Source organism: Microcaecilia unicolor, chromosome 3, assembly GCF_901765095.1.
Source record: "Microcaecilia unicolor chromosome 3, aMicUni1.1, whole genome shotgun sequence".
NCBI lineage: Eukaryota > Metazoa > Chordata > Amphibia > Gymnophiona > Siphonopidae > Microcaecilia > Microcaecilia unicolor.
The window spans coordinates 452,800,522-452,825,798 of record NC_044033.1 but is presented as its reverse complement, the minus strand read 5'-3'; the positions used below and the strand labels follow the sequence as shown (position 1 = coordinate 452,825,798).

Sequence of the window (25,277 nt, the reverse complement as noted above, 5' to 3'; positions counted from 1 at the left end):
TTGGCTTTCGATTATACCGATTTGGCCGGGTTCAGGAGATCACCGGCCATCTCCCGATTTATGTCGGAAGATGGCCAGCGATCAGTTTCGAAAATTAGCTGGATAGGGGTCCTGAATTGGTGGCATGTGTGTACCAGAGGGGGGATCTATCAGGGATATTTGTTGTGTGTAGGTCTGAATTGGGAGTTTGCATATGCCTTGGCAGGCTATGATTGAAGGGGAGAGCTGGCATCAGGGGGTATGCCATTTAGGGACTTCCAATGCTGCCATTTGGGCTCTTTGTAGACAGCTTCACTTATATCTACTGTGGGGGGGGAGTTCTATTTTCCCCCACCTGCAGTTTTCAAAAATCACTGCTCCCTCTGTATGTGGAGGGACTTTGATGTGCAGCCCTGTGTCTATTTTACAGAATACTCTATGTTTGGCAGAGCTTCCTGGGGATTCCCAGTATCCTGACTTTTGGACATATGAATTTCTGTCTCCATGTTCTATCTAAAATCTGCCTAATAATCTGCTTCTGAATTTGCAATTAACATACACTTATGTGAGAAATGAATAAATGAAATCTGTGGTCCTAAATATCGGGAAAGAGGCATAATAAGATAATAGCTTCATCACTTGTAGCAAATCTACAACACAATATTCCACTGGGAATTTTTGTTAATCTCTGATAGGATCAAAATACATTCTCAGTTCTAAATTGTAGTGGTAATGTCTTACTAATGGCCAATTTGTTTTTCTTTTCCAGTTGTGTTTGGGCAATTTGCTTATTTCCAAACAGCACTAAATGACTTGGTCGAACTGTTTGATGGAGCACATCAACAATCCAGGCTGCTCAGCTCACTGTCTGGATCTCATTCAGGTAAAGGGTCAAGAAACATAAGCTGTTTGTTGTCTCACAATCTCCTGTGTTAGGGCTGTTGCACAGTACTACTACTACTACTTATCATTTCTATAGTGCTACTAGATGTACGCAGCGCTGTACACTTGAACTTGAAGAGACAGTCCCTGCTCGACAAACAGACAAACAGGACAAATAAGAGATAAGGGAATTACTAAGGTGGGGATGATAAAACAAGGGTACTGAACAAGTGAGTAAGGGTTAGGAGTTAAAAGCAGCATCAAAAAGGTGGGTTTTTAGCCTAGATTTGAAGACGGTCAGAGGTGGAGCTTGACAGACCAGCTCACAATAACAAACCAGTTGAAAACAAGAAGTAAAGATGAAATGATTATGACATCAAAGAGAAACAAGCATTTAGAAAAGGCCAGTTAAACACTGGTAGCTAAGGAACACTATTGTGCTTATTTTCAAAGGAGAAGGACGCCCATCTTTCAACACAAATCAGAAGATGCTCGTCCTTCTCACAGGGTCGTCCAAATTGGTATAATCGAAAGGGGATTTTGGACGTCCCCAACTGCTTTCCGTCACAGGGATGGCCAAAGTTCAAGGGGGCATGTCGGAGGCATAGCGAAGGCGGGACTTGGGCGTGCCTAACACTAGGACGTCCTTGACCCATAATCGAAAGAAACAAGGACGTCCCTGACGAACACTTGGTAGCTTAAAATCCAACTGCAGCTGAAACTTAGACTTTCTTCTCCTGCTTCATTTAACACTTATATTTATTTAGTTAGTTATGAATTATATTACATGCATAAATAGCCAAATTATTTCAGTTTAATTACAGATCAGCCCACCTTAATAAAAGACGGGTCCTGTAAAGTCAAATCCAGTCCATGAGGTCCACAACCCTGCCTGCTTTTCAAGATTTCCACAATGAATATGTATGAGATCTATTTACATGCAATGGAGGAAGTAAATTCAAACAGATCTCATATGTATTCATTGTGGACTGGATTTGAGGACTCCTGCAGAAAAAAATATCATGAGGACTAATTAAGGGGCCATTTTACTAAAGTTTGGTAAGTTTTGCAGTTACCATATGTTTAATGCATAAATTAGCATACAGTAATTGGAAAGCTTGTGAGGTAAATGCAGGTGGTGGTAAGTGCTCACCACCATATGGCAATGCGGTAAGAGTTATCTTACCACATAACCATTTGGGGGGGGGGGCATTTTACCCGCTGCGGTAAAAAGGGCCCTAGCGCACGGGAAAAACAGCCCCTGCTGCTATTGCAGGGCCCTTTTCCCACAGCTTAGTAAAAGGACTCCCAAGTTAAAAAAAAAAAAAAAGACAACCTGAGAATCTTAGTAGACCATTATGGTGGAGCTAGAGGAAATAGCTCTCACTGAGCATTTTTTTGTTTTAATAGAAAATGTTAAGTCACATAAAATATCTGCGTTAAATTTTGAATCTCTCTCCTAAAGCCTTGCCTAATGTCCTCAAACAGCTGGTACTCTTATATGCATGCAGGCTGTATACATATATTTACCCACATGGAAGGCAAATCTATAAAGGGTGCCTATATTTAGGTGCCAAGACAGTGCCTATTTGGAACCTGTTCTATAAAAGAAAGTTGGGTACTTACTTCCCTTTATAGTATACATAGAGGGGCATAATTGAACGCAAACGCCTATCTCCATGGGCATTTATCTCCGAGAACAGGTCCGTGAAGGGGCGGGCCGAACCGTATTTTCGAAAAAATGGATGTTTTTGAGCTGGGCATTTGCTTTTTTTAGTGATAATGGAAACTAAAAATGCCCAGCTCAAAAACGTCCTAATCCGAGCCATTTGGTCATGGGAGGGGCCACGATTCGTAGTACACTGGCCCCCCTGATATGCCAGGACACCAACTGGGCACCCTAGGTCAGTGCGGTGGACTTCAGAAAAAGCTCCCACATGCATAGCTCCCTTACCAAGGGGGTTGAGCTCCCAACACCCCTCCCCCAAAACCCACTACCCACAAATGTACAACACTACCATAGCTCTTAGGGGTGAAGGGGCCACCTACATGTGGGTATAGTGGGTTTTGGAGGCCTCCCATTTACCAGCACAAGTGTTACAGGTAGGGGGGATGGGCCTGGGGCCACCTGGATGAAGTGCACTGTGGTACCCACTAAAAGTGCTCCAGGGACCTGCATACATGCAGGCCTCTAGGACTTGTTACTGCTGTATAACATTGGCACACCAGTTTACACCTGAAGACTAATCTCTCCGAAAATGTCCTTTATTGGAATAAGCACGTTTACTCACAGTTAACTGCAGATCAGAGGTTGTGCCCCACTGGCAAAGAGTCTCCCTGGTACTGAGATTAGCAGTAGGTCAGAGCTGGCAGAATGCTGTACAATGCCCTCTTTCAGCCACATTCAAGGTAATAACTAAGTTCTCTAACGTGGCTAACACATGAAATGGATCTAAAACTGGCTTACAAAAATGGCCACTACCTCATGGACTACCGGAAACAAAACTGGACACACTCTGACCCAGTAGGCAGGGGGAAAAGCACCATGGGAGAAAAGCCTACCAACTACCAACATCGTGAGACTGTAACACAAGCTAATGAAATCATGGAGCCCAATACCCTACACCCACCACAATGCAATGCTGATGTGACCCTGTAGTGCACCCGAGAGCCACATCAGAACCAGGGAAAGGCTGTGACAGGATCGAACACATTCTGCTGTCATGGATGTGGGTACGGCATTTGAGGCTGGCATACAGGCTGGAAAAAAAGTTTTTAAAGTGGGTTTTTTTTGGTGGGAGGGGGTTAGTGACCACTGGGGGATTCCGGGAGGTCATCCCCGATTCCCTCCAGTGGTCATCTGGGCAGTTGGGGCACTTTTTTGGGACTTGTTCGTGAAAAAAAAGGGTCCAAAAAAACTGACCCAAAATTGTAGTAAAAACGCCTTTTTTTTCGATTATCAGCTAAAGACGCCCATCTCTCCTCGGCTGATAACCACGCCCCAGTCCCACCTCCACCACGCCTCCGACATGCCCCCCATCAACTTTATTCGTTTCCGTGACGGAGTGCAGTTGGAAACGCCCAAAATCGGCTTTCGATTATACCGATTTGGGCGCCTTTGTGAGAAAAATACCCATCTCCTGATTTGGGTCGAAATATAAGCATTTTTCTCTTTCGATTATAAGCTGGATATACACCCAGCCTCCGTCCATCTGCAAAGTAAGTTTTATCGAGGGTTTAGGTGTACTTACAGAATAGTGCATGGCCAGATAATTGTCATTTACACACATATGTGTTCACATACACATTTAAACAACTAGCATACTGACATTTACATGCATACCAGCTGCCTAGGGCCCTGTTTACTAAGCCGTGCTGTAGGCGTGCAAACTTTTTAACACACACTAAAAATTAGGGTGCGCTAACGATAGAGACACCCAATTATATTCCTTTGGGTGTCTCTATCATTAGTGCACTCTAAATTTTAGCACACGCTAAAAGGTTTGCACGCCTACAGTGTGGCTTAGTAAACAAGGTCCTAAATCTATGTGACACCTTATAGAATTATCCACCCGCCCCCTAATGGATGGGCTGTTTTATAACTCACCTTTTCTTTGGCTTTGTTTCCCTGTGCATAGTCCCATAAAGCTGGAATGTGTCTTACGTTTCTCTCTTGATTTTGTTTATTTTTATTTGTTTTTTCTCTTTCTGATAGGGGAGACGCTGCCTTTAGCTACATCCAATCACATCTTGTTACGATTCAGTGCAAAAAGTGGAGCATCTGCTAAAGGATTTCACTTTGTTTACCAAGGTAAAACAAAAGTTATAACTATTTCTACTTCACTCTGCTAGGAGATTTGAGGTGTTTACGCTCTTGCACTAAATTCAACTCTCTTTTTTAAGTATAGATTCCTACTTAGGGGTCCTTTTACTAAGGTGGGATGAAAAATGGCCAGTGGTAGTGTAGGTACGAGTTTTGGGCGCGCGCAGAATTATTTTTTAAGGCACCTACAAAAAAATGCCTTTTTTGCAGAAAACGGATGTGCGGCAAAATGAAAATTGCCGTGCGTCCATTTTGAGTCTGAGACCTTACCGCATGCCATTAACCTAGTGGTAAGGTCTCACACTTTAACCAGGCGGTAATGGTCTACGCGCATCAAATGCCACTTGACGAACGTAGCTGCCGCGCTCCAGAAAAATAAAATTTTCAGACGCGCGTAGCAGAGGTGCGCCAAAATTGAAATTACCACAAGGGCCACGCGGTAACCGGGCAGTAACTCGAATTTGGCACGTGTTCGGCATGCGTAGGTGCCTACATGGCTTAGTAAAAGGCCCCTAATTGAGTCAAATTAAGTACAGATAGATTGCCCTGTTTATTTAAATTCCACTTCTGAACACCCATAATATTGGTTCCTTTATTTAACATGTCTTCAAAGTTATGAAGTCCTCTGTCTCTATATATTTTGGTTGATATAGCAAGCTCACAGTTATTTGCAAATCATAGTTGCAAGAAAAGCAGTACATTAGATCAGTGTTTCCCAAGTACAGTCCTGGAATACTCCTTGCCAGTCAGGTTTTCAGGATATCCACAATGAATATGCATTAACTTGTTTTACATACACTGCCTCCATTATATGCAAATCTTTCATACATATTAATTTTGGATATCCTGAAAACCTGACTGGCAATGGGTACTTCAGGACCAGACTTGGGAAACATTGCTTTAGATAGTCATTTTTAACTGCAGCACAAAATCTATTCAACAAATTATGCCAACAAAGCTACCAGGATTTGGCATACTTCCAACACGTCCTTTCTACACACTCACAATAAATTTTCAGGCAATAAAGCATTTAAACACTTACTGGAAAATAGGAAATAAAGGCCGATAAATAAAAAAGTTATGTGAGGTGACATAATTGTTTTTGTTTACTAGCTTTTATTTCTGCACATTTTGGTTTATCGACCTTTATTTCAGGAATAGCAGGACAGCCATGCTATTTTATACTATATTGATTTATTGTGCTTTTTAAATTGCTGCTAATTGTGCACTATTTAATTACTTTGTATCAAGTGGCATATTAAGTAAATAAATGGAATGGAAATCCGAATGGCATCCAACTGGCGGATGAAATGTAAGCTAGACAAATGCAATGTGATGCACATTGAGAATAATAATCCGAATCATAGTTACCTGATGCAAGGGTCCACTTTAGGAGTCAGCACTCAAGAAAAAGACCTAGGTGTCATTGTAGTCAATATGCTGAAATCTTTTGCCCAGTGTGCAGCTGTGGTCAAAAAAAGCAAACAGGATACTAGTGATTTTTAGGAGAGGATGCAAAATAAGACCAAAAATATTATAATGCCCCTGTATTGTTCCATAGTGTGACCTCACCTTGAGTATTGTGTTCAATTCTGGTCACCATATCTCAAAAATGGTATAGTGGAATTAGAAAAGGTGCAAAGAAGAGTGACCAAAATGATAGAGGGGATGGAACTGCTTCCATATGAGGAAAGGCTAAAGAGGTTAGGGCTCTTCGGTTTGGAGAAGAGACAGCTGATGGGGGATATGTTTGAGGTCTACAAAATCCTGAGTGGTGTGAAGCGGGCGGAGGTGAATCAATTTTTCACTCAGTTAAAAAGTACAAAGAGCAGGGGACTATCAATGAAATTGCATAGAAATACTTTACAACAAATAGGTGGAAATATTTTTTCAGTCAAAGAATAGTTAAGCTCTGGAACTCGTTGCAAAGGATGTGGTAATGCTGGTTAGCCTATCTGGGTTTAAAAAAAGTTTTGGACACATTCCTGGAGGAAACGTCCATAGTTTTTTATTGAGATGGGCATGGGGGAAGCCATTGCTTACCTTGGGATTGATAGTATGGAATAAGTACATAAGTACATGAGTATTGCCATACTGGGAAAGACCAAAGGTCCATCGAGCCCAGCATCCTGTTTCCAACAGTGGCCAATCCAGGTCACAAATACCCGGTAAGATCCCAAAAATGTACAAAAACATTTTATACTGCTTATCCCAGAAATAGTGGATTTTCCCCAAGTCCATTTAATAACGGTCTATGGTCTTTTCCTTTAGGAAGCCGTCCAAACCTTTTTAAAACTCTGCTAAGCTAACCACCTTTACCACATTCTCTGGCAACAAATTCCAGAGTTTAATTACACGTTGAGTGAAGAAATATTTTCTCCGATTCATTTTAAATTTACTACATTGCAGCTTCATCGCATGCCCCCTAGTCCTAATATTTTTGGAAAGCGTGAACAGACGCTTTACATCTACCCGTTCAACTCCACTCATTATTTTATAGACCTCTATCATATCTCCCCTCAGCCGCCTTTTCTCCAAGCTGAAGAGCCCTAGCCAGTTTAGCCTTTCCTCATAGGGAAGTCGTCCCATCCCCTTTATCATTTTTGTCGCCCTTCTCTGCACCTTTTCTAATTCCACTATATCTTTTATGAGATGTGGCAACCAGAATTGAATACAATATTCAAGATGCGGTCGCACCATGGAGCGATACAAAGGCATTATAACATCCCAGGCATAATTCCCAGGCATAAGTGCCATTCTGTAAACCGTGCCTAAGTTTAAGCACATTTTATGGAATAGTGCTTTTTCAGTGCCGATTATTTTGGTGCCATATATAGAATATTGTCCAGTGTAGTATGTGGAAATTTGAGAATCCCAAGTACATGTACTGTTTTTCTTTCAACCTAAGCACAAGCAAAGGAACACCCCCTTTTTATTCTTCCCAGCATACTAACTTCTGGAAAGAATTATATTAAAAACATTGATGTCAATCTGTCAGTTTGCATACACAATCTGGAGCTTCTTATAAAAGTGTGCTAAAGTTTTGCACTTATTGAGCAGTAAGAGAGTAGTTTCATAAATGAATCTAAGGGAAGCTAATCTTTAAAGGAAAGTAGGCAGCATAGCAGGGCAAAAGTACCCATGTAAATTAGGTGCAACCACTTAAACCAGCCATACAGCTAGTGTAAATCCTTGTAGTTAGATTGGCTATTATGGGGTTATTCTCTAAAGGTCACCTACAGTTAGGCACCAGGATGAAGCACAAATTCTATAACAGCAGTTGTATGTGCAATTGCTTTTATAGAACACTAGCATAAGTATGCATTTATGCGCCTAATATTAGGCATGAACTCACATAAATACCATGTAGATGCTTGTGCCTAACTGTAGGCAGTTAGATGCATAAATGCTAGTATCCTATAACCTATGTATAGAACTGCCTGACATGCTCCTGACCTACATCATGCCCAGGCCTATCCCAGGTCTATGCCCCACTAGAGGCTGTACATTCTGGAATTTGAGCATACAACTCAAAGAAAGCTAATTAAGGATAGTTGTGTGTGAAACAGCTAATTGGTGCTAATTAATGCTATTTATAGCCTATTGCTCATTGACCCCAATTATCAACTCCTTAAATTACATTATGTGTGCACTGGACCATATTCCATAATTTGCATGCACAAATTCACATGCAACTTTCTAGAATTAGGGCTAAATTCTATATATGGGGCCTGAAAATTCCACATATTCTCTGAAGCAGGCCTATATTTTATAGAATAAGCTTAAATTTCCATGTGGTATATAGAATACGCAAGCACCTCTCAACACAACCAAATGTAGTCGCGGCCATTTATGCCATACTTTACTTGGTATAACTCCCGTCACCTAAATTAGGCGCAGAGCGAGTATATTCTATGGCAAGTGCATACATTTTAGAAACACCCTCGCCCCACCCATGGCCATGCCCACTTTTCAACTATGTGACTTATTATGTAATCACACCACGTTACAGAAAGTACTTAGCAAATTCTGCATGTAAATCTTAATTAATGTTAATTAGTGCTGATAATCTCCTGTTAACATCCAATTGACAGCGCTGATTAGCTAGTTTACCAATTAAGTTATGCACATTGTTATTGAATATGCTTTGATTTCTATGCAGAAATTAAGCCATGATGTATAGAATCCCAGGGTTAGTGTGTAAGTGCCCAAATTAGCACATGGTAAGTGCAAACCCTTGAGGTAACAATTTGGGGCTTTCCAAGCATCTTCCCATACAAACAGAAGAAATTTTTTACTGCAAGTTAAGTCACAGATAGAACAGATGCTCTTACTGCTTCCTATTTAGTGAATGGGATATTCAGTTAATGCATGAATTAGCACACACTGTCCTTAATACCAGCATTGTAACAGTTGCCATGCACTAACTTGCATTTTAACTGCTTATCATATGTAAGTAAGAGGGCTCAATAACTGTCCAAAAAGACATGAAATTTATCATGTAGGAGGAAATATGAATACATCAAATGAGTTTAAAAACAAGAGTCCAAATCAGAATTTTTAGAGAACTTTGCCTACAAATATATCAACCAAAAATAAACTTCAAAAGCCACCTTACACCATACTTTAAGGTCACCAGTACATATGTGAATTCAGATACTGCAACACATCCTATCCTGTCACAACACTCACACACATCCCACATCACACACCCACAGCCATATTTACTTACCCGTACTTATACTCCCACATATATAAAAATGCACCAATCCTCCCAAATAATTACCCCATTCACACAATCCATAAGCATTCAACTTGCACACAACCCCTGCCCCACACACATACAAACCCCACCAAGATACCATCAAAGCACTCTCATAGCCAAACAACTGACTATAAACATTTGGCCATAGCCACAAAACACACTCCACTCAGCCTCTCCCCCAGCCCTTCCCGACCACCCAACCCCTATGAATTCCAAAATGAACATACTCATAACCCAGGTCCAGGTAGCTATCCTAATGCTACATACACACAGAGACCTAACCCTGGATATGGGTACTGTACAACTAAACTAAATTTGTGTCCTAGAAAATCTCCAAATGCTATTTTCACGGAATGGGATCATTTTTTTACCCAGCCACCAGTGGCGATCCTAGCCTGCATGACACCCAGGGCTGATCGCCGATGCGCCCCCCCCCCCGGGTGCAGCGCACCCTCCCCGGCGAAATGACACCTCCCTCCCAGTGCACGCCACTGGGGGGGATGCCACGGCGTGCGCCTGTCAGCTGAGTTCGCTAACTTCGCTGCAGCTCCCTCTGCCCCGACCGGAACAGGAAGTAACCTGTTCCGGGGCAGAGGGAGCTGCAGCAAAGTTAGCGAACTCAGCTGACAGGCGCGCGCCGCGGCACCCCCCCAGCGGCGTGCACCCAGGGCGGACCACCCCCCCACACTTGGTACGCCACTGCCAGCCACATCTTAGTCAGACAAAATCTGGTTAACAGGGAAATAGAATGATTTGGGGGAAAAAACTAGATTCCTCTGGGGAACTCTCAAAGTTACCTGGACAATCTTTTGAATATTGACTTCTCAGAGAGAGGGGTTTTTAGATGGTAAAAAATCATTTAATCTAATATTCTGAAAGAAGAATGGAGAAGGAGGAGGGGGAGGATAGTGGCAGGAAAGCAAATCCCTTATGCAAACCCATAGCACAGATGCAGCTGAAGACATCTGATGTCTATACACCTATTGGAAAGCTTTCTAAGACTATTTGCATTCTATCTTGCCTTGTATATGGAAAAAGCAACTCAGTTACTTGCTTGGAACCATGCCCAGTATGAAAAGTAACTCCTCTCTCATTTTTGTATGCTGGTTTCTGGCCAAGAGCCAGCATCACTATGATAGCTATGACACAGGTACTAACAGACAAGCTGCATGCTAATTACTAATACAAATATCTTTCTGCTGCCAGGTTCTCTTTCATCAAGGAAGACATTTTCATCATTTCCATATCTGTACTCCATCTTACACAGTTAATTAATCTTGCTTGGTTTCCTAAGATGATAGTTTCATTCCCTAAATATCTGTTTAGCTTACTTGGCCATTATCCAATCTTCTCACATACCAACACAGCATAATCTGAGCTACCCTTATATTATTTTCCTCAAAATCAGTGTGTAAAATGATATTTGTCAGGCACAGCATTAGTAAAATACCAATCAAGCCAGCTGTAGTGAATTACAACTAAACATTTTATGGAATTTATTAGGCTAAACTTAGCCAGTTCTGATCACACTAAGAAGGGTAGTTACAGTACTGATGTGCTTGTGAAGGGCAATCCTTTAATGATAACAGCACAAAACAATTGAAGGTGTACTATCCATCAGGCTTGGGTAAAGGAATTGATTATTCATTATATAAAAACTTTTGAAGAGGAATGATTTTAAGATTTTACAAAACTTCAAATAATTATGTAGAGATCTGATTGGTATCGGGACAGAGTTCCACCATTTAGTGCCCAGGTAGGTGAACTTTGATGAATTAACTGTTTTGTATATTATTTTCTTGGAATTTGGGGGGGGGGGGGGGGGGGGGGTGGAGTCTTAAGTAGTTCCACGCTCCATAAGTAGCATTACATAAAAGGAGCTCTATGAGAGGTTGCATTTAGTCTGGGGATTAACCCTATAATATTCAATGTATAAATGTAGTTTGAGAAAGAGTGGTGATCTTCTTTCAATGCATGATACTTAAATAAATCTGCTAAAAATTAGTGTGCACTAACACTAGAGATGCCCATAGGAATATAGAAGCCCATACAGAAATATTCCAACTAAGTGTCCATTTTGGGCCTGAGACCTTACCACCACCCATTGACTTAGAAGTAAAGTCTCACGTGTTAACCAGGCAGTAATCGTCAGCGAGCATACACTGCTGATTACTGCCCGGTTAGCACCACATGCTGGAAATTTTCTGGCGCACGTGAAGGGGCATAATCGAACGGAAACGTCTATCTCCATGGGCGTTTATGTCCGAGAACGGGTCCGTGAAGGGGCGGACTGAAGCGTATTTTCGAAAAACATGGACGTTTATCTTTTTTTGAGCTGGGCGTTTTTGTTTTTCAGCGATAATGGAAACCAAAAGCGCCCAGCTCAAAAACAAATAACTCCAAGACATTTATTCGTGGGAGGGGGCCAGGATTCGTAGTGCACTGGTCCCCCTCACATGCCAGGACACCAACCGGGCACCCTAGGGGGCACTTTTACACACACACAAAAAAAAGGTAAAACAGCTCCCAGGTGCATAGCACCCTTCCCTTGGGTGTTGAGCCCCCCAAATCCCTCTCAAAACCCACTGCCCACAAGTCTACACCATTACTATAGCCCTAAGGGGTGAAGGGGGGCACCTACATGTGGGTACAGTGGGTTTGGGGGGTGGTTTGGAGGGCTCCCATTTACCAGCACAAGTGTAACAGGTGGGGGGGGGATGGGCCTGGGTCCACCTGCCTGAAGTCCACTGCACCCCCTAATAACTGCTCCAGTGACCTGCATACTGCTGCCAGGGAGGTGGGTATGACATTGGAGGGTGAAAATAAAAATTTGTGAAATGGCATATTTTGTGGTGGGAGGGGGTTTGTGACCACTGGGGGAGTCAGGGGAGGTCATCCCCGATTCCCTCCAGTGGTCATCTGGTCATTTAGGGCACGTTTTGGGGCCTTATTCGTGGAAAAACAGGGTCCAGGAAAAGTGCTCTAAATTCTCGCTAAAAACGCGCATATTTTTTTTCCGTTATCGGCGAAAGGCGCCCATCTCTGATCACCCGATAACCATGCCCCAGTTCCGCCTTCACCACGCCTTCGACACGCCCCCATCAACTTTGTCCGCATCCGCGACGGAGTGCAGTTGAAAACGTCCAAATTCGGCTTTCGATTATACCGCTTTATTCGTTTTTGTGAGATAAACGTCTATCTCCCGATTTGGGTCACAATATAGGCGTTTTTCTATTTTGATTATAAGCAGGATAGTGGACGCACATAAAAATGAAATTACTGCCTGGACCACATAGTTCTAAAGTGGCACGTTGGGTACGTGTAGGTGCCTATTCAGCTTAGTAAAAGGGCCTCTTAGAGAATAGCACTTAGTTGGAATATTTCTGTATTGGCTTCTAAGCAAGAGGTTTTCATAGGATATCCTTAGATAACATACTGCTGGTGGCCCATCCTATAATTAATAGGGAGGCAGGGGGAGGAAGACAATACAGAACAATGTCCTCTCTCCTTCTGACTCCAACTATTTACTCCTGTTCCCTTCTTTTCTGCCTCTTGAACTGTCCAGATATCCCTGTGTTAAAGAAAGAAATTAACCACTGGCGCACTTCCCATTGGGGAGCTTCAATGAATAGTTCAATCCGTTTAACTTCTCGCACTACTAATATGACCTCACTACAAGAGACATTTATGTCTGGTCATGATCGTATGGGTAGAGAAGAAAGTGGGAATGAGAACCAGGATCTCCATAGACAGGACCACAGTAAAAGTATAATGAAACAAAGTTTATTGAAAAACAAGACGACTCGACCCAACGTTGTGTTTCGGCCAAAAGGCCTACATAAGGAGTCTATGAATTAAAACAATATATAAAAAAATGAAATTCAAATAAAAGTAAAAGTTCAAAAGGCAATAAAAAATAAACAGTAAACAAATTATGATCATATGGGATTAAACAGTAATATAAAGTGAAAATACATGTAGATGCAACACACAAATTATAAGTACTGGATAAATGATACGTTAAAACATGATGAAAATGCAACATAAAAGGATTAGTTATACATAAAAAAGCATGATTAAACATAATTGTGGCAAAGAGATATTAATCTTACATGAATAAAACATGACACATGTATGCCAAACATGTGGGAAAAAAAAAATATATATATTTTTTTTTTCCCACATGTTTGGCATACATGTGTCATGTTTTATTCATGTAAGATTAATATCTCTTTGCCACAACTATGTTTAATCATGCTTTTTTATGCATAACTAATCCTTTTATGTTGCATTTTCATCATGTTTTAACGTTTCATTTATCCAGTACTTATAATTTGTGTGTTGCATCTACATATATTTTCACTATATATTACTGTTTAATCCCATATGTGCCATAAGTATTAAACTGTCTGCATTATATATATATATATATATATATATATATATATATATATATATATGTTTTGCAAGGTCGTCCAAATCGCAACGTGGACGTCCCTTTTGAAAATGCCCCTCCATGTAAGCTAAGAGTTATTTGCACTGCTAGCATTACACAGGTATGTGCACACATGTATGTGTAAGTGCTAATATTATAAACATTTACACGAATAATACATGTGTAAATGTGGGTGCCTAGGATATAGAGTTGCCCTTATAATTTACTGTGCTAGTCATTCAATAGCCTACACATCCTGAATACAACCAAGTTTGAGTGCTAAAGAGAGCACAAACACCCCAAAATTGTCTCTGCCCCACCACTTTGCTAATGGAGGTGAAAGTTAAAGGATTCTTTTTTTTAATGGACCACTTGTCAAGATATCATAAAACAGAGCTTCTAGAGAGAATGGGAATTGCTGATGACTCCCTGCTGATTATTGTTCAGGCTTAAAGTCACCATTTTCCTTCTCATCCCACAATCCCCTCCCTCCTCCATAGAATCTGTGTGTCTGTATATATATATATATATATATATATATATATATATATATATATATATAATGCAGACAGTTTAAATATAATAGAAATGAATGGTCATAATGGAATGAAAAAAAACATTGGTAAAAAAACAAAAATAGAAAAATGAATAATAAAACAAAAGAAATCAAAGGAATGAGAATAAGAAATATATATGTATATATATCAGAGTGTGGCCTTAATGGATTTCTTGGTAAAAATATTAAATCATAAACTTACATGTGTTTGACCAAATTTAGTGAAATCTAGATAACCTTGAACAGTATATTTAAAATAAATGTAGAATATACCCTACATAAATACATGTTAACAAGGAACGTGGTATAAACGTGGTATAACAGTGTGTATTTGACACAGAGAAATACAATCTGAAAAGACTAACCTGTATGTTTGATTAGAAATACAACTCCAGAAGTAGCAACGATAGATTATAAAGGTCTAAAAAGATGAAAACATAAATACTGAGAAATATACTGAAAAATATGGTTCCTTATACATAATTAGTTGAACCTCTTCTATCTTCCCAGAATACCCTATGACAAAGATCAGGTCAATTAACTTTCTTTTTAATGAGAGAGAGTTTGGGTTCTAAGAGGAATGAATGCAGATAGGAAAAATGAAAGATTTCAGAATAGACATTGAAGAGATAAGACAACATAGTTTAAATCATTTAAGGGAAGATGACAAAAGAAGAGATAGAGGTGAGGATTTTGAAGGGGAGAGAGAATTTAGCAGAATGAAACACCATATAGAAATATAAAGGATGGCATAGTGGCTGCAAGTTCACTCTGCCTTCCTGTTTATGACTTTTGCAGTGAAAGATCCTACTCATTTTGTTTTCTTCTCCTTTCTGTGTAAATTTAACAAGGTCCCTCAGATGCAGTTTTAGATACATTAAACTGTGGCAGTAGTAAAAGTAACCCAATCTCAAAAGTCTAACCAGATTAACTGTTCTGCTCTTGAACCATTGCTTAAGTATTGTTGCTGATATTGTGTAGGCAGCAGCAGCAAGAGAGGACAGCTAAAGTCATGGAAACAGAAAATAACTGCATGATACTAATAAAATAAATATATTGACAAGGTAATGTCAGTTTTCTTCTAGTGAAAGAGGTTTAATTCTAGACTGTCTTTAGAAATTTTGATTTGTTTTTCTTCTTGAATTATTTAATACATAGTAGCGTCGCTAGAACTATCTTATTATGCTTATTTGGGTTTTCATGCTTTGATTTATTAAATATACAACCATAGCACATAATGGAACAACACACATGATCTATGAGGCTTGAAGGGGCATAATCAAATGAGCCAAGCCATCTATATGGGCGGCCATATCTAAGGCCAGCCCCGGAAAGCGGCATACCCGACCGTATTATCGAAACAAGATGGCCGGCCATCTTTCCTTTCGATAATACGGTTGGGGCCAGCCAAATCTCAACATTTGGGCCAGCATTAGAGATGGCCGGCATTAGAGATTGCCGCCATTGGTTTTTGCCGATAATGGAAATGAATGGCGGCCATCTCAAACCCGGCCAAATCCAATGCATTTGGTCGTGGGAGGAGCCAGCATTTGTAGTGCACTGGTCCTCCTCACATGCCAGGACACCAACCGGGCACCCTAGGGGGCACTGCAGTGGACTTCAAAAATTGCTCCCAGGTGCATATCTCCCTTACCTTGTGTGCTGAGCCCCCCAAATCCCCCTCAAAACTAACTCACCACAACTGTACACCACTACCATAGCCCTTAGGGATGAAGGGGGGCACCTACATGTGGGTACAGTGGGTTTTTTTGGGGGGGTTGGAGGGATCCCATTTACCACCACAAGTGTAACAGGTAGGGGGGATGGGTCTGGGTCCACCTACCTGAAGTGCACTGCACCCACTAAAAACTGCTCCAGCAAAGGCGGTTGGTGGCCCAACTGTTTGGGGAGGCTAAGGGGGTGGGGTCATGGGTGGTACCAGGGGTGGGGCTTACATCCATAATTATCTGACAACACAGAAAAAAAAATAAAAGTAAAATAGTAACAAGTAATACCTTTTATTAAATTTAGATATTAGATATGTATCATATGTCAAAGTATAAAGTGGTTGCTCAAACTGTCAGAGTTTGATGGCTGAACAGTATAGTTGGAAGGGAAGTGCATTTCTACAGAATAGACAGCCAGAACTTTTGGATGACACAAAAGCACCAGTGCTAAGGTCCAATTTCCAGAGTGCAGAGAAACCAAGGGTGTCCCATCCAAAATGTGATAGTAAGATTCAAGGTTAGCAAGTGAAAGTTGAGCTACTACTGAGAATGTTATGAGATAAATCAAGTCCAAATTCTGATATTAGGCATATTGAAAAGTATTACAAAACCTTAAAAAGTTACTCAGGACCTATAAAGCAAATTGATTGAAATATAAGAATAGCCATACTGAGTCAGACCAACAGATTTACATTTCAGAAACTGACACATTCCATTCACTAAATTAAAAAATGAATACATATTTGAAACAAAAATTGTATAAGGTGATACCTTTTTATTGAACTAATTTAATAATTTTTTTTTACTAGCTTTTTGGAATTTACTAACCTGAGGAAGGAGGTTTAGACCTCTGAAAGCAAGTCAAAAAATGTATTTAGTCCAATAAAAATGTGAAATCTTATTTTACATATTTTGTTTTATTTCTATTTATTAACCTGTAAAGGGGACTAACATGGCTACGTCATTCTACATTTAAAATAATTTTACCTTTGCTATCTGGCATCTAATTTTTCTAATTGTGCAGGTCGCAGTCTCTGGTTACTGCCTTTCTATGTTCTTTTAACTCTTTCCATATCTCCTGCCCATTTATCATTTTTCTCTCTTTGCATGTCTTTTTCACATCTTCTACTACATTCATTTCCGGCACTAATATTTTCTTTTCTGCTTTCTTCTATTTTTCTACCTCTCTGACCAATCAGACTTATCCATGCTTCATTTTCCCTGTTTTCCATTTTTTTCCCTCACCCAGGGTGTGTTTGTGTGTCTTAACTCCCCCTCAGCCATATCGGATCTGTTTCTCCTCTTTCTCTCTCTTCCACCAAATCACCCAGGATCTTGTGTGTGTGTCTCTCTCCCTGCCTGCCATAATTTCCTCTGTTTCTCTTCATCCATCTAACTTTCTTCACCCTCCCTACCATGCAGCATCTCTTCTCTCTCTCTCCCAGGCACCCAGGATCTCCTCTTTCTCTCTTTCCCACCTCACCCTACCTCACATACCATAGGGATCTACCCATAACTGTACACCACTACCGTAGCCCTTACAGGTGAAGGGGGCACCTAGATGTGGGTACAGTGGGTTTGTGTTGGGTTTTGGAGGGCTCACTGTTTCCTCCAGAAATGTAACAGGTGGGGGGGGGGGCTGGGGATGGGTCCACCTGTCTGAAGTGCACTGCACCCAATAAATCTGCTCCAGGGACCTGCATACTGCTGTCATGGACCTGAGTATGACATCTGAGGCTGGCACGACATATTTTTAAAGACGTTTTTTGAGCGTGGTAGGGGGGTTGGTGACCACTGGGGGAGTAAGGGGAGGTCATCCCCAATTCCCTCTGGTGGTCATCTGGTCATTTTGGGCACCTTTTTGTGCCTTAGTCATAAGAAAAACAGGTCCGGGTGAAAACGTCCAAGTGCTCGTCAGGGATGTCCATGTTTTTTTTCGATTATGGGTCAAGGACATCCAAGTGTTAGGCACGTCCAAGTCCCGCCTTCACTACGCCTCCGACACGCCCCCTTGAACTTTGGCCATCCTTGCGACAGAGTGCACTTGAAGATGTCCTAAATCGAGGTTCGATTATACCGATTTGGACGTCTCTGGGAGAAGGACGTCCATCTTCCGATTTATGTCGAAAGATGGACGTCCTTTTCTTTCAAAAATGAGCCCAATAGTGTGTATTTTTAAGGGGGAATACACAGAGACAAAGTATGGACAGGACTAGGGAGGCATCCCACTTATGCATGTTAATTGCATAAGTGAGTAACCCAAAGCCAAATATTCATTGCTAGAGGATTGTTTCCCATTGTGGTCTGAAAGGTGCTACCATAAACCTATATTATCTACCATAGGTAGCAATTTATACAGTAGAGCCTAATTGTTAATAGCATACACTAATGACAGTAGTGCATGGTATTGTGATAACTTGTTTTAGTAAATCTAACCCTTTATGTTTTATTCATTTAAATACTTAGTTATTACCACTGACTGAAATTGAGGACATGATGTATACAGAATATAGAGATCTTCCACAGCAAAGTAGAATGGTCCTACATCTATAATAGTAGGCTCTCCAATTTCAACTTTCTATCTGGGCCTTCCCATGTCAAGAATGGAGGTATTAGATGACACATATATGTGGCATCCTTGCCATATATATGTCTCCTCTATGACTTGTATAACTTCAGGTGTCTAAATGCTAGGTGTACAAATTACAAGACAAAAAAAATCTCACACTCAGTTAAGTATTTGTGGATCTATCTATTTAGGATACACATGGAGGAGAAAGGCTCAGCAAGCTGAGAGCTTGGGCAACAGGTCTATTAATGGCTTCGGTGCAATCACTGTCATAAAAAAACCACCTGTGCTCCCTAGAATTTATTAATAATTTCAATCTTTTTTTCTCTTTCTTTCCTTTAAAAGATAATTGCTGGATATAGTGGAATTAGAAAAGGTACAGAGAAGGGCGACGAAAATGATAAAGGGGATGGGACGACTTCTCTATGAGGAAAGGCTAAAGCGGCTAGGACTCTTCAGCTTGGAGAAAAGGCGGCTGAGGGGAGATATGATAGAGGTCTATAAAATAATGAGTGGAGTTGAACAGGTAGATGTGAAGCGTCTGTTCACGCTTTCCAAAAATACTAGGACTAGGAGGCATGCAATGAAGCTACAATGTAGTAAATTTAAAACGAATCAGAGAAAATGTTTCTTCACTCAACGTGTAATTAAACTCTGGAATTCGTTGACAGAGAATGTGGTAAAGGCAGTTAGCTTAGCGGAGTTTAAAAAAGGTTTGGACGGCTTCCTAAAGGAAAAGTCCATAGACCGTTATTAAATGGACTTGGGGAAAATCCACTATTTCTGGGATAAGCAGTATAAAATGTTTTGTACATTTTTTGGATCGTACCGGGTATTTGTGACCTGGATTGGCCACTGTTGGAAACAGGATGCTGGGCTCGATGGACCTTTGGTCTTTCCCAGTATGGCAATATTTATGTACTTAGCTTATTGAACTGTCCATTGCAGCTGTAACACGATGGCCAGCATCTCGTTATACTGCATCAGGGTTATGCAGAACTTGGCGTGTGCCAAGCTTGATGCTTAAAGTATTTAAGAACTCTGTTCTTGAATACTTTCAGCATCAAGCTTGGCACACACCACTGGTGTCTAAATGCTATGTGTGCCAGTACCAGGGTATGCTAAGAGTCTATTACATAACGTAGGTGCCTAGGGTTCTGTTAATGAATAGACACTTAAAATGTGACTTTGGAGTGCCAAAATGGAAATGCCCAGTTATAGAATTTCCCATTATGTTTTTTGGGGTTTTTTAATGTTCAAAATAGATGTTGCTTTTAGTTTTTATAGTTTGGGAGCTCCCACCGAGAGGATTAGAAACTGTTTCAAGTGGGTTTCATAGACTTGTTTTGTATGAGGAGCTCATGTGTGAGTGGGTTTATGAATGGAAGATTTGTTCCCCAAAGCCTTGCACCATAGCATGTCATGATTGGCAGTTTTTACTTAAGAGCAAATACACAACTGAAATAGCAGAGGCTCTACAGATGAAGAGTGGCAGAACTATATGAGGAAGCTCACAGATGCTTTCCAGTACTGGATTGTGGAATTAAAGTTTTCAGTAATAGAAATAGAAACTGCTGCTCTCAGCACTGTGGAATGAATCAAGCAATCCCTCTCCATTTACCGAAAGAAAATATTAATGCTGCCAAGATTTCCATTTTTCTTAGCTGTTTGGAAAGACAAAGACATTCAGTCTGTTCTTAGTGCACATTGGACTGCCTCAATGTGTTTGTGCCATTTAATTGCATTTAATAACCATGCTAGAGAAATATGTGACTGCATTTCTTGTGCCGCCTGTTTCCCAGCCTCATAACTACCCTAGAGAATGGTGTCTACCATCAGAATGAACACACTAATCTGGCTAGCAGAGTCAATCATTTTATTTATCACCCTCTATTCCAGGCTGACCTTATTCCCTCTTCAGTTTTCCACTGGGCTGATTTCAATTTTGTTTCACAGCAGTGTGAAACATTTACGAAAGGATGGAGAATAATTACTGTAGAAAATAGAATTTCTCTCTGACAGTCTAAAAACCGAAATAAAAATAAAAATAAAACTTTTTCTAGTTAGCCTTGTTTTATGTTCAGAGACAAAACCTGTAGCTATGTGTTTCTATAGATTTGTTGCTCCCTTTCTGTTTAATTTTCTTCTCTCTTGGATATAGCAGGGCAATTTTCAGAGCTATTTACCTGCATCTAAAAATTGTTTCGCTCAGTGCAGCAAAAAGTAGATGAGGGTCTCCATAATAAGTATACTCTCAGCTAGATTGCAAGGAGTTACTCCCAGCTAAGATCAAGAGTGAAAAAAATGCATATACACTTGATGAACCCAATATTCATCTAACTGCAAAATGTAGAACTTGAAAAGTTGTGTGAGTCCCCTGTATTCTACCCCTTCCCAATGTCTTTGCCCTCTTTCCCCCTCTCTTTCCTATCAGATATTGTAGTTCTTTCCCAGCTCCTTTTGTATCCATATGTCCTGTCTTGTATACAGTATCATGTGTAACTTCCGATTTCCCCTTGACCTTTCTACTGTTAGATTGTGAGCTGCTCAGACACATGTTTGATGGCCAGGTTAGAAAATTCCTAATAAAAACTTGAAAGTTGAAAAATTTAGCTTAGTACATAAATGTGAGAGGAAGTACACATGGGTGGAGCATGGGCAGAATATGGGCAGGTCTCCCAGTTATGCACGTAACTTACAGAATACACTAAATTATGTGCATCACTTGATGAACTAAGGCCCCAACAATTATGCCTGCCATAAAAATGATGTAAATGTTGATGCCAATATCACAGAAAAGGGAGTAGTGGATGACACAAAGACTTCCAACCAAAAGGGTAGATCTCAGAGCAGTCTTTATTGAGTAAAGCACCAGGAATGGGACACAACACAGGGTCATGTTTCAGCGGACCACCCATCTGCCTCAGGGGTCACAAAACATTAAGTATAAATGCTGTGCCAGTGGTGCCAACTCTATGCGCTGAACAGATCCTGAACAGCTGTGCAAGCACATACAAACACTGCTGCAAATGCAGCCACTGACACAGTATTTATATTTAACAGTGTTTGTGACCCCTGAGGCAGATGGGTGGTCCACCGAAACATAGCCCCATGTCGGACCCCATTCCTGGTGCTTTACTCAATAAAAACTGCATCGAAATCTACCCTTTGGCTAGAATCATCATGTCCTCCCCTACTCCCTTTTCTGTGATATTGGATACGTCATAGGGGTCTCTCCTGTTTTTGTTTCTATGTAACTGTTGGCACCTACATTTAGGCATACCAATGCAAACGTACGCTAATTTTCTGTAACAGAACCTTGGTGTTCAGATGCCATTATAAAATTGATACTCAGCATGCACCTATTTATTTTTATTCCAAATCAATATCAAAGCAGTTTACAAGCTATGGCTAATTATCTGAAACATCCTTAAAACAATTAGCTGACAAAATACAAAGTTGGGCTTTCGATTATACCGTGTTATTCATTTTTGTGAGATAAACGTCTATCTCCCGATTTAGGTCGGAACTTGGGCGTTTTTCTCGTTCGATTATAAGCAGGTTGGTTTCCTTATTTTATTTTCCTTTAATCCATGGTATCATTAGTAATAGTTAATGGGATTTTAGTGGTTGATAAAACCTGCTGGTTATATCACACGTTGGGTAACAGAAAAGTTATATTTTGAAGAAAATCCATATGCACTTTTCTGAATTGTTTTAAAATGAAAACTGTGTTTAGCTAGAGGTAAAAATGTAGTTAAGAAAAGGTTAACAAGGGGTTAGCAATTTTTAGGGAAGCAACACTTTTCCATGCATCTCTTAAAATATCATAGTTGGGACATGTATTTGAATGTATCCTGAATATCCTTATGCTTTATTTATAACACGTTATAGTTTATTGAACACTGTATTTTATGCTAATTCATTAATTTAAAATTGATCAGGTTAAGTTTCAAATGACTTAGGGCACTGTTACAAACACATGATAATTTTTAGTGTATGCTAAAGAGGTGTGTTAGCCTTATTAGGCCACTCTTAAAGGTAATCAATAGAAATCAAACAAAATTAAAACATGGAAAAGAAAATAAGATGATTCCTTTTTTATTGGACATAACTTAATACATTTCTTGATTAGCTTTTGAAGGTTGCCCTTCTTCATCAGATCAGAAATAAGCAAATGTGTATGCTAAAAATACTAGCTCCTCTTTGTAAACAGGGCCCTTAATAAATAACTAAGGGGCACTTTTACTAAGACGTGCTGAAAAATGGCCTATGCTGGTGTAGGTGCATGTATTGGACATGCACATGTCCATTTTTCAGCACATCTGCAAAAAAGTCCCTTTTTTTGTCAAAAATGGACGTGCAGCAAAATAAAAATCAGCATGCGTCTGTTTTGGGCCTGAGACCTTACCACCACCCATTGACTTAGCAGTAAGGTCTCACACGTTAACCGGGACGGTAATTGTACACTGCAATTACCACCCTGTCAGTGCCACACGGTAGAAAATAGAAATTATTTTCTGCTGCACGTTTTGGACATGCATCAAAATTAGAATTACCGCCCAGAGAACGAGGTAGTCAGGCGGTAGTTCTGACACACATTGTACATGCATAGAGGGGCATAATTGAACGAAAACGCCTATCTCCATGGGCGTTTATCTCCAAGAACGGGTCCGTGAAGGGATGGACCGAACCGTATTTTGGGAAAAAATAGACGCCCATGTTTTATTCAACAACGTGTGAGCTGGGCGTTTTGTTTTTCAGCGATAATGGAAAATGAAAGCGCCCAGCTCAAAAACGAATAAATCCAAGGCATTTGTTCGTGGGAGGGGCCAGGATTCGTAGTGCACTGGTCCCCCTCACATGCCAGGACACCAACCGGGCACCCTAAGGGGCACTTTTACAAAAACAAAAAAAAAGGTAAAAGAGCTCCCAGGTGCATAGCACCCTTCCCTTGTGTGTTGAGCCCCCCAAATCCCCCTCACAACCCACTGCCCACAAGTCTACACCATTACTATAGCCCTAAGGGGTGAAGGGGGGCACCTACATGTGGGTACAGTGGGTTTGGGGGGGTTGGACGACTAATAAGCATTAAGCAGCACAGTTGTAACAGGTAGGGGGGATGGGCCTGGGTCCACCTGCCTGAAGTCCACTGCACCCCCTAACAACTCCTCCAGTGACCTGCATACTGCTGCCAGGGAGGTGGGTATGACATTTGAGGGTGAAAATAAAAAGTTGTGAAACATCATTTTTTTTGTGGTGGGAGGGGGTTAGTGACCACTGGGGGAGTCAGGGGAGGTCATCCCCGATTCCCTCCAGTGGTCATCTGGTCATTTAGGGCACTTTTTGGGGCCTTATTCGTGAAAAAACAGGGTCCAGGAAAAGTGTCCTAAATTCTAGCTAAAAACGCATACTTTTTTCCCATTATCGGTGAAATGCGCCCATCTTTGTTCGGCAGATAACCACGCCCCAGTTCCGCCTTCGCCACACCTCTGAAACGCCCCCATCAACTTTGTCCGCATCCGCGACGGAGTGCAGTTGAAAACGTCCAAAAATCGGCTTTCGATTATACCGCTTTATTCGTTTTTGTGAGATAAACGTCCATCTCCCGATTTAGGTCGGAACTTGGGCGTTTTTCTCGTTCGATTATAAGCAGGATAGGCACCTATGCATCTTAGCAAAAAGATCCCTAAGTGGGATGCACAGAATTCTGGCACTTAGAACAGTGTGGGGAAATACTAGCCGTCACAATTAAAAAAAATACTAACCAATGTTCAACACTAACAGAATGTAAATTATATGCACGCTGTTAGCGTTGAACATTGGACATTAAAGGGGGAGGAATGTTCCTGGCGCATGTCCACATGAGCTCTTGTGCACATGCCTAGTCAACAGACACTACATTGTTGGGCTCTGTTCTGCCCCTTACTCCAGAGACAGACTCCCAGCCCAACAGAGGGGAGCTTGGTGATAAGTGGCAATTGAGGAGAAGAAGCTGTTTCGCAATGTTTGGACAGCAGAATTGGTGCAAGGAGGTGTGCTGTGCAGCCATGCTTCCTCCATGTTAGGAGGTATGGCTGCAAGTTCAGTCAGATGAAGGAAGCGAACCTTTAACTGAAAGCAAATCAGTCTTGCAATCTAGACTAATAACTACCAACAGCTCTGAAGCTGTCAGTAGGTTTTAGTCGGTAGGGCATGGAGTTTCCATATGCCGTTTCTCTGAGCATTGGAGAGAATTTACTAATAGCATCATTTGAATACTAGTGAGTTTGCTTGCATAGGGCATTTGGTTGCTGCTTCCATTCACGGTAAAAGCAGTGCAGAAAGCCTTTTTTGTTTTGGGGAGCACAATAACGTTTCATTTAGACTGGCTAAAACCAATGTAAATGAAATGTTGCAGGCCTGGTTTGTTTTGAGCATCTCGCCCTTAGTCAGATGCAGTATATGAATGAGTACCTGCAATTATTAATGACTTGGAAATGGCAAATGAACTCATGGCAATGCTATTAATAATATGCTGTTTAAAGTTGGTGTACAGTGT

At 40.9% G+C, this 25,277-nt stretch overlaps 1 protein-coding gene across 1 annotated transcript in view; it reads left to right on the top strand.

The window, feature by feature from the left end:
* CSMD1 (CUB and Sushi multiple domains 1) overlaps nt 1-25,277 on the top strand; it is a 2,896,277-nt gene that overhangs the window by 2,288,654 nt on the left and 582,346 nt on the right. The window contains exons 32-33 of the mRNA XM_030195161.1: nt 749-862; nt 4,577-4,672. Coding sequence (XP_030051021.1) covers nt 749-862; nt 4,577-4,672 — 210 coding nt within the window. The remainder of the gene's footprint in view (nt 1-748; nt 863-4,576; nt 4,673-25,277) is intronic.